Genomic DNA, 10131 nt, shown 5'->3' with positions numbered 1-10131 from the left:
CATGTGTGTTGGGCTGCAGGGCCTTAGCTCAGGCAGGAGAAACCCCAGTTACAGTGTTAAGGAACTGGGCTCTTTGGCCTGTTTATGTGGAATCTGCAAACTGATGCCACCCTCCACTTCTCCCCAGCCCTGGCACTGTCCTGCCAGCACTCCGGGAATCACTGGTCCCAGGGGAGAGAACGCAGAAGATTGTGTCAGCCCCACATCACTCTGTGCTCTAGTTCCCCATGGCAGGGGGCCCCCAGCCATAACCATGTGGGCATTGTCTCTAGATACTCTGATGAGAGCTCTGGCACACGCGCCTTTAACAGAACCACGGTGTGCTGGAGAAGCCCCATTGTAACAGTGAGTCAGATTCTCCACTGGGAACGCCTCTCACCTCAGCTCAATTGGCACTTGCTTTCTCTGCAGTTCGATGAGCAGGTGGAGGCCTGGAGAGAGAAAAGGGTCTTGAACCAGGTGTGAATCCAGTGGCGGTTTGCTATGGCCCTGCTGGGATGTCCAGGCATGTTGTGGAGGCGGAACATCCAGCCTGAGCCTGCTCAGAGGGGAGGTTGGTGAGCTCAGATTTGGAATCCTGTTCCTCTGTCCCCCTTCAGGTTGGGGGATGTGATTTGGGGGGAGAAGTGAGGAGATCCTCAGATCTCCAAGGGGACATTGCAGGATAGTCCTCAACACTCCCGCCTCCCCGATCAATAACTTTTTTAAAAGGCTCCCGAAGCCAAGATTGGGACTCACTTGATGCCAGCCCCATGTGGCCTCGTGCCCGGGACTAGTCAGTCAGCTGAGGTGCAGTCTTTCTCCTCTTCCTTAAGTGCCACTGAGAGGCCCCTGCAGAGATGGTCACAGTAACAGATCTGGCAGCTATTCTGAGATGGTCACAATAATGCAGCACTTCTCTGCAGTGGCCCATCCCCTGCTTTATTTATAGGAGACTCCACTGCGCTACGTTCCTACACTTTTAACCCTTTTCCTCCCACCTCCACTGCATATTGAAATAGTGAAAGGGCTGAGGGGCCAACAAAGAGTCCAGCCATTGGATTGTAAGGACTGCAGTCATGGGGGGGACAAATGGCAGATGCTTTGGGACTCCTTGGGATGGAGGCTTTACACCAGGGTGAGTAATAAACTGGCCCCAAGGAGGGCTATTGTTAGCTACAAAACCCAAGGCCCAGCGGGGCTAGAACCCAGGCCTGGAAGGGTGTTAGGTAGCAAGCAGCACCATGCTGCCACCTACAGCAGCTGTAACTAATGTCATTCCACTGCTGATGTCCCCCTGTGGACACCGATCATGGGAAGTCCCGCCTCAAGGGGCTGACGGGCAGCAGCCACATGGCCCTTATTGGCTCCCTCCCCTATATAACCCCAAGGGGTGTTCTGGGAAAGTATCCAGGTAATAGTGTGGATCTTCTGTAGCTGCCATGACCATCTCTGCTCCTGAAGTCCTGGCTTTGACCGTGGCTTGATTTGGACTTTGCCTCCTGATCCAGACCCTGAAACCTGACTCAGCCTCTGACCCTGGGTATTGACGCTGCCCTGGAACCTGACTGCGAACTCCTGGGTACTACCATCTCAGGTTTGACCCTGCTCTGACCGTTGGCCCTGACTGCCCTTGTTAGGATCCTGGCATGAGAGCTGTCATCAAATTACTGGGGACTCTGAAGGAGGGAAACTGAGGCAGGTGCACCTGTTCTGCTGTAGCCTGCTGGTAGGGAAGGGGCTCTGCCCTATGACAGATGGTCTGGTCTCAAAACAACAACACAGTCTGAGTGAGAGAAACACTTTCTCCTATTGACAGTCAGACTCCTTGTTCGTTAGAGATCCCAAGGTGCGTGAAGTTACGTGGCTAATACCATAGGCCATCTTGTTTGGGATAATTCTGTCTCTGTTTCCCTGGTGCGGAAACATGAGGGGGAAATGCCGCAGCGGGCAGGTGGGGAACCGGGCAGGCTGGAGGGTTGCCAAGGGGCAGATGGGGCACATGTAGATAGAAGCTTGGGACCCTGGCCTGGCCCAGCCCCATTCTGCAGTGGCTGTGACAGTGTAATGCACAAAGGGCCTTGGCGGCAGGAGCTGTGACCAGGGCAGGGTGTCTTTGCGCTGAAGAGGCAGCAGCGGTGTGTGTGTGTGGAGGGGGAGGGTGGAATAAGCTTGATGCTCCTAATATGCTGACACACTCTCTCTTGGCTGGGTCACTGGGGAAAGTCAGCCCATACCCTGCAGAGGAGTGACTCTTGAATGCCAAGATCTGCTGCTGACTCGGGCCTACAGAACGAAGCTCCCACAGCAGGCCGAGCGCGGGAGGGTGCGACAGCAGTGTTCTCGTCCCTGCGCGAGAGACCAGCCGGGGCAGGGCACAGCTGCCGACCCCTGGGCCCTGGCAGGTGGCCTGTAGAATTGTTCTCCCAGGACGTGCCTGTGAGTAACTGAACAGGCCGCCAGGGGGCTGTGTTGCTCCACTCAAAGGTGAGCAGAAAATTGGCTTTTTCCATTTTCCTGGAGTCACTTCAATGATTGTGATCCATTCCGTCAAAATATTGTGGGTCTTTCACTCACCCCCAGGCCTCTAGGTGAATGAGGCGATGCAGATGGTGTAACATTAGGGCACTGGATAATAGCCATTAGGTCTCATTGATTCCTTGCAGTGTGCAGTGGTTTGGTGATTTTTAAGGGGTGTTAATGAAAGAGAATTCTGCTGGTCAGTGGAATTACTGCTAATGGCCTGATCCTGCGGCTGAGACGTGGAAGGCCTCAGACAGGAGCCACTCTGCGGGGATGCTAACCACAGAGATGAATCGTCACGGCTTTGTGTGTGGTGAGGGCAGGGTGGGGGTGATGGCGTGCCTCCCTGGTCCAGGTCTGAGGCATTGCTCCATGTAAGGAGAGTCTGCCAGCAGCCTGGCTGAGGCTGTAGTCGCAGTCAGAGAGCAGTTCTCGGGTGCTATGCAGTCTGGAAAGGGTGGACTGACTTGATTCTATCCTCGGCACCACCTGGGCAATAGCTGCTTGATCCCAATGAGCCAGGCTTGGAGCAGGGGTCAGGGTTTGGCTTTGTGTAATGAATAATCAGACCTGTGCAGAGGAACCCTGAGTGAGATTTCTCATCTTGTCAGCACCGAGCCGGGCGCTTCAGTGCTGGAATGCTGCAGACCTTCTCTGCAATGAGCAGAGAGACTCATGGTACAGCGCGCTCTCCTGTTGGCACTAACCTCGTGCAACCAGGCTGGGGTTCTGGGCCAGATAGTCTAGCAAATCCATAATGCCCCACGCTAGCATAATTACAGGTTGGTTTCATATATATTAAATTATGCTAGGTTAAATAGACCTAAATTCGTTAACTAATGCATCTTGGCTGCAGTTTGACACCTTTAAACAAAAGCCCATTTCATCACCCACTAGCTACAGCTTCATACAGATCCTTTTAATAATCAGTTGCTAGGTTTCCTGACAGGTAGCTAATAAACAATGAATGTCTTGCTAGGTCTGGACATGGACACCCCATTGCAGTACTTCAAAGTTACATTCAAAACTGACTCTTAAAAATACATTTACTTATTGTCAATTTTTCACATCCTGTGGTATTTGTCATGTGGCAAAGAATCAGTGTCCTTTTCTTTGTTCTGCTCAGGAATTAACTAGAAGGAGAAAATCAAGATTAACCCTAGAACAGCATTTTTCAAAGTTCGGGTTGTGACCCAGTACTGGGTGGCAGCATGTCAGGCACTGGTTCGCTCTAGTCAGCACCGCCGACCGGGACGTTAAAAGTCCTGGCAGTGGTGCTACCCGGCTAAGGCAGGCTAGTGCCTACCTGTTCCGACACCGCGCTGCGCCCTGGAAGTGCCAGCAGTGGGTCCGGCTTCTAGGCAGGGGGGTCATGGGGCTCCGCGCGCTGCCCCCACCCTGAGCACCGGCTCCAGGCACCAGCTCAGCAAGCAGGTGCTTGGGGCGGCCAACGGAGGGGGGCAGCACGTGCAGGTCTTCGGCGGCAATTCAGTGGTGGGTCCCTCACTCCCTCTCGGAGGGAAGGACCTGCCGCCGAATTGCCGCTGAAGTGGCAGCGGTAGAGCTGCCACCGAAGTGCCACAGATCGCGATCACGGCTTTTTTTTTTTTTTTCCTGCTTGGGGCGGCAAAAACCCCGGAGCCGGCCCTGCTCCTGGCCAATAGGAACTGGGGGTGTGTGTCTGCGGGCGAGAGTCACGTGAAGCCGCTTGCGTGCCTCCGCCTAGGAGCCGGACCTGCTGCTGGCCACTTCCTGGGTGCAGCATGGTCTGCGGTGCCAGGACAGGCGGGAAGCCTGCCTTGGCACACCTGCTGTGCCGCTGACCGGAAGCCGCCTGAGATAAGCCCATGCCCCAATCCCTAGCTCTGAGTCCCCCCCAAACCTGGAACCCCTTCCTGCACCCCAAACCTCTCAGCCCTAGCCCAGAGCCTTGACCCCCCCCTCCTGTACCCCATCCCCCTTACCCCAGCACTGAGCCCCCCCAAACCCAGAGCCCCCTCCTGCACCCCAAACACCCCAGCCCCACCCCCAGACCCTGCACCCCCCTCATCCCCAGCTCCGTTGTGTCGCAGGCATCAACAATTTTCTTCAACTAGGTCCCCAGAAAAGTTTGAAAACCACTGCCCTAGAAGAACTACTTCCTCCGCATTTCCCTCGCACCCCTGGCCTGGCTTCCTACGACAGATTGAAAGAAACAGTCTCCCATCCTCACGGTCGTCATGTAACATACAAAAGCGACATCAGTTTAGTGACCCTGCATGTCATTAGGAATTGTGGTGTGTGTGTGTGTGTGTGTGTTGCAGTGCACAAAGGGAAAGGGTAGAGACCGTACAGTCAGACCGGCAGACATAGAGACGCCGTTATGCACTTGGCCAGCCGTGGCAGGGGGATCTCTTGGATTCTGTGATGTGAATATTCAGTCATTGTGGCCATAAAGACAGCTGGAGGTGCCAGACTGCAACAGGTGCTAGCATGAATGCTGCAGGTCCTCTGAGCAGTGTCAGCCAGGGCAATAAGGGCATAGACTAGCTCTGCGTTCTGACTCTGCTCCGAGGCTTTGCAAAGGACTCGTATGCAGCTGCCTGCCAAGAACTCAACGGATGCTCATCGCAGGCCCCTGTGGAGGCCCTCCCCAGACAGACCCCTCCACACAACTTCACTGACGGACCCGAAAGGTGCCAAGGTCAAGAAGCTGGGTCTGCACCAGCCTTGCCCCTTCCTGTCTCGTGAGAGTTGGTGTGTTTCTGGGAGTCCCAGCTTGTGCAGTCCTGTGACTACGTGAGAATCTCAACTTCTGTTTGAACACACATGGGTCTAGCCCTTGTGGCTGTGGAGCAGGGCTTGAAAACGTGACCCCTCCCCACCAAGGCTCCAAAACGGAAAGGCCAGTAAACAACCCAACATTTGTCAGTTTGGAAACGTTCAAGCCGGTCTCTGTCTGGGGACCTGATTCCTTTCTGGATGCTGGGGCCTGCTGATACCAGCGTTAGGCTGCAGACCCCATGAATCTGTGCCGATCTGGTCCCTTTACGTCCTGTCTTTACCTGGTACCTAGGCCTCTGGTCTCTGGGCCTGGTTGCCTTTCCCCTCACGCCAGCCCTGGCTCTCCTCAGGACCAGGGACTGGCCACTCTAGGCTGGTGAGTATACCCTGCTCTGTTGCTGGAGAGGAGGGGGATCTGTGCCCCATCACTGCGGCAGCTGTTAACCCTTTCCTTGCTCCCATAAACTAGATAAGGACTTCATTCAATTGCCCCTTCCCCTTGACATGCCCATTTTCAGGGCACTTGCATGAGCCCTCCAGGGGCTCCGCCTCGCAGAGGCAGTGAGCTGCACTCCCCAAGGAGGAATGAGCCCTGCCCCGGGCCTCCGCCCAGAGTTTTGCTGAGTCACTATCCTAACGCAATCACAGGGCCGCCTTGGCCAGGGGCCTGGCCCCTTAGCTGGCAGCTTGCCCAAAGACCTGGTCCGAGATCAGCCCAGCGAGGAATCGCTACAGGCTGGGCTGCTCCTCCCATGCTCCAGGGAATGTGGCGTATCCCAGCTGTTCCCACAAAGGCACTTGGTCTCTAAAGACAGGACTGAGTTTATCCCCCCTCCCCAAAGTTAGGGGCTGCTGGCCTGCTGCAAAGCAACACCTTCCTGGGCAGCTCGCACCATGCACGCTAGAACTGCTCCCAAGCCGCACCTCGGCCACTATCCGCACCAGGCAGCCCCCAGTGCTGGAGTAAAAGGGGGTCTACAGTTGGCCAGTGGAGCCGGAACTGGTGCAGCACCCATCTCTAGGTTCCCACATCTTAAGACCAGCAGGGACCATTAGATCTCCTGGCCTGACCCCCTGTATTGCACAGGCCAGAGAAGTCCCCCCAGTGAGTCCCGCATCAAGTCTCTGCCCCACGGGTAGGCTAGGATGTGTCTATTAGAAAGACCAACAGTCCTGATTTAAATACGCCCATCGGTGGAGAACCCACCACCTCCCTTGGTGACTTGTCGCACCAGTCAGCCGCGCTCGCTGTTAAAACCAGGAGTGCTTCCTGGGCTTGTGGTGGCTATTTCAAACTCTCAGCGGTTTCCACTGGGGATTAGGGCTGTCCTGGATCCCCTCCTTTCCCAGTGTAGGATTGTTCCCAGCTCTGCCAAGCCATGGCCATTTGCTAGGGAAACATCTGAGGAGTTTGCAATTGCAGTGGGTGGTACTAAGTGGAGGACTGGACTCAGGGCCGGCGCTTCCACTAAGTGACCCTAGGCGGTCGCCTAGGGCGGCAGGATTTGGGGGGCAGCATTTTGCCGCCCTCGGCAGAAATTCGGAGGCAGGGCGTCCTTCCGCTCCGGGTCTTCGGTGGAAATTCAGCGGTGGGTCCTTCACTCGCTCGGGGAGCTGCCCAAGTGCCCCGAAGACGCGGAGCGGAAGGACCCCCGCCGCCGAAGACCCCAGGCCCCCTGAATGCTCAGAGGAGGAGCGCTGTCGCCTAGGGCGGCAAAAACCCTGACGCCGCTCCTGACTGGACTCTGCCGTGGGTGGGACCCTGGAAATCTCAGAAATCTCACAGGAGCGGCTGTGGATGCAGTTCTGGAGCCCTGGCCAAAAGCCAGGGCCAGGTCCATCGTGGGTGTAAATCAGCATAGCTCCACTGATGTCAATGGAATGACACTGCTTTACCCCAGCTGAGGATCTGGGCCCCATCCTTTGAGTGCTAGCTCTGGCAGCAGCGTCTGGGCCAGCGGGTCTCCACTATTAACTCCGCCTGGCCCAGGAGCTCTAATGACGTGTGTCCAGCGACGCTACGGGAAAGTTAAAATCTCTGCAGTCTCCTCCCAGGGCTTATAAACACAACAGGCAAATCTGTTAAATTAGCTGGCCACACCTATGTTAGCTCCTTCCCTCTAGGCAGGTCGCATTCATCCATCTGATCAGCCAAGAGCTCACCTGTCTCAGGGAGGGAGGGAGGAGAGGAGGCTGCATTTGAAAGCCCCTTCCAGTTGCAGGAACCAGTGTCTCTCAGGTGGTGCAGTTGAAAGGACAAAGATGGCATCGGCAGCTGCTGCAGTCTCCTTGCCTACCGGCTTGTCGGTCCTGACGACATTTCCTGATCTCCTCTTTATCCCCGAATTCGTAAGTTTGGGCCCTTATTTTATTTTTTTTTTTAATTGAATTTTTAGAACCAGAGCAATGGTTGTGAAGGTGCCCAGAGGCTTTGTGTTGCAGATTTCTGAGTAAAGTACAGTGTTTAAGCCATGTGCTGGTATGGTGCTGTGCACCTCTGGCTCACACCTCTGCACTGTGGCAGTGTACAATTTCCCCCCCTCCTCCCCCCCCCCGCTCACTGTGCTCCTTGCAGGATACAGCTGGGGGCATGAATTCAGGGGTGCGGTTGTGGACAGAGTTTTTCAAACTTTCTAAGTGAGACCATCATAACTGGGACAGTGGAGAAAAGAGTGGGGACTTCACGGCTGAGATTTCCACAGCATTAATGGCAATTGGACAGCCAAATCTCCTAGGCAAATTTCATAATCTCAGCCTCTACCTGTGCCCAATTTCCCGATCAATGCGTTTGGATAAGTGTTGGCAGCACTGCAGAAGATAAAACGTTAAATAGGCTAAACGAAGCCTGTTGTCTGTGATGGCAATTCAGCTATTGATACATGCACAGTACAAGCTTTCCGAGGGGCAGCCAAAATCTAACTCAGCTGCAAATTTGGAGGCCTTTTTAAACGAGTGAATTTTGACTGTATACATAATATGTAGAATGTTGTAAAAGTCTGGCTAAGTTTAGACTTTCCAATGAAGGGTTGGCATGAACCCTGGCAGACACAGCACTACAAGATACAACACATATAAAAACAACTGTATGGCATTTTATGATGTTTGAGTAGTAGTATGAGATTATGGGATTAAAGACGGTATCAGATGAATAGGCACAAGGACAAAGAATTAGGCCTATTATGTAACCTGAATATTACAGTGGGAGAAAATGATAGTGACTCTCCAGGTATTTAACAAATATTAAAGATATAACTAAGGCCGCCTGAAAATTTTTCCATCTAACCTGTTTTTCGACAGAAAAGTGGCGCTTTGACAAAATGAAAATGTTTGCAGAGAATATTTGTTTTCCTCTAAAAATTTATAAAACAAACAAAAAACAAAATCTGAGATTTTTTTTTCCAGCCAATAACCAAGAATTCAGATAAAAATTGTAAAATTACCTTTGTTTGCTTGTTTTGTTTGTTTTTTGTGGCAGTTTTGGGGCCAAAACTTTTCAGTTTTCCAGTGAAAAGCTGAAGTTTTCCCACAAGGGGGGGAAAAAAATTCTGACCAGCTCTCGATATGACCGGTGGGCAAACTGGTTCCCAGGGTGAAAGACTGCTGGTCCCATTGGCTTCAGTGGGTCCAAGACGTCGCCTGAACGGTTTAAGGGATTTGTTCAAGGTCTCCCAGGGCAGAGGCTCCTTCCTCTCCCAATCTCCCCTGCCCTGCCCCCTGCTCTGTGCAGTTTTAAAACAACAGGAAACCAGGAGATAATGTTACATTGCTGGTAACACATTTGTTTGAAAAATGTAACTGAACAAGTGAAACTAGCATTTACATTGTGCTGTCTAAACAATGATAGCTCAGGATCGTTAGGTCACATAGGGCCTGATCCTGCCCAATGCTCAGGCTCAGCTCAATTTAGGTTACTAATTCCCACTGAGATTAATGGGCGTCCGGGGTCTCAATACCTTTGAGCTCTTCCTGCCCCCTGTGAGTTACGCAGCACCCTTCGCTCCCAGTAAGGCCTTCAGGAGTGGGAGGGCTCGGTGCTTTTCAGGCCTGGCTCTACAGGACAAATGTCTAAGCACTGATGCTGCAGCTGGCTCCCTCCAAGCAGCTTGGAGCCGTCTGCAGAATCGGGGCCCTAGTATCACCGAGATCTGTGACTGCCGTAGAATATTCACGCTCAGACCCACATCTCAGCCTGCGGCTCTGAGCAGCCCTGCAGGAGTTGTAGCAGCAGACAATGATCTCACAGCAATGCTGCTCTGACCCAGTCCCCCTCCTCTGCCATGTCCATCCTGTGCTTCCACCCACTTCCCTGAGCCTGGTCTGCATCTCTGGGACATCACCGTCCCCTCGCATGCAGCCCCTTCATCCCCATGGATCCCGCGACTCTGACCCCTTGGGGCAAATTCTGAGCCAGCACGTGGCGTCCCTGTGTAACTAGCAAGAAAGCCTAGCTACGGGCAAGGACTCCGAATTCACCAGCTTGCTGGCTGTAGGGCCCATCCTAGGCGTGGTCTGCACCGTGACACTCACTCACAGTAAGAAGCAGAGAGGAATTTGTAGGGGGCTGTGGCCTTCGGTGGTTCTGTAGCCATCAGATGGTGCCAAGGCGTTGGCTACCCCCCTGCACCTAGGTGGATGTCACGCTAGGAGAAGGAGGAGGGTGTCTGACCAGCCTCAGGCTCCATCCAAGGTCCAGGAGTGGGCCTGTGGTGGTGCCTCTGTGCCCCATGGTGGAGTCCAGTCCCGTCACGGGGTCAGTAAGCAGGGGTACCTGGGGGGGGGGGAGGATGTTTTTCCCCTGCCCCCCAGTGAGGAGGCAGCAGATGGAGATCTCCACTGGCCTTGTGTACCCCTCCCATGGCTGCCCCA

At 54.0% G+C, this 10131-nt stretch overlaps 1 protein-coding gene across 3 annotated transcripts in view; it reads left to right on the top strand.

Moving 5' to 3' along the window:
• Positions 1–1074: 1074 nt before the first annotated feature.
• MAL (mal, T cell differentiation protein) overlaps positions 1075–10131 on the top strand; it is a 30137-nt gene continuing 21080 nt past the window's right edge. For 2 of the 3 annotated variants that reach the window (XM_024213985.1, XM_024213988.1), the window contains exon 1: positions 7528–7614. In XM_024213985.1, coding sequence (XP_024069753.1) covers positions 7528–7614 — 87 coding nt within the window. Of the gene's footprint in view, positions 1118–7527; positions 7615–10131 lie in introns of those variants that run through there. The other variant, XM_024213986.1, reaches the window with a different exon arrangement.

Source organism: Terrapene carolina, unplaced genomic scaffold (assembly GCF_002925995.2).
Source record: "Terrapene carolina triunguis isolate 2854851 unplaced genomic scaffold, T_m_triunguis-2.0 Scaffold275, whole genome shotgun sequence".
NCBI lineage: Eukaryota > Metazoa > Chordata > Testudines > Emydidae > Terrapene > Terrapene triunguis.
The sequence above is the reverse complement of the archived record's forward strand: the minus strand, read 5'-3'. Positions and strand labels throughout refer to the sequence as shown.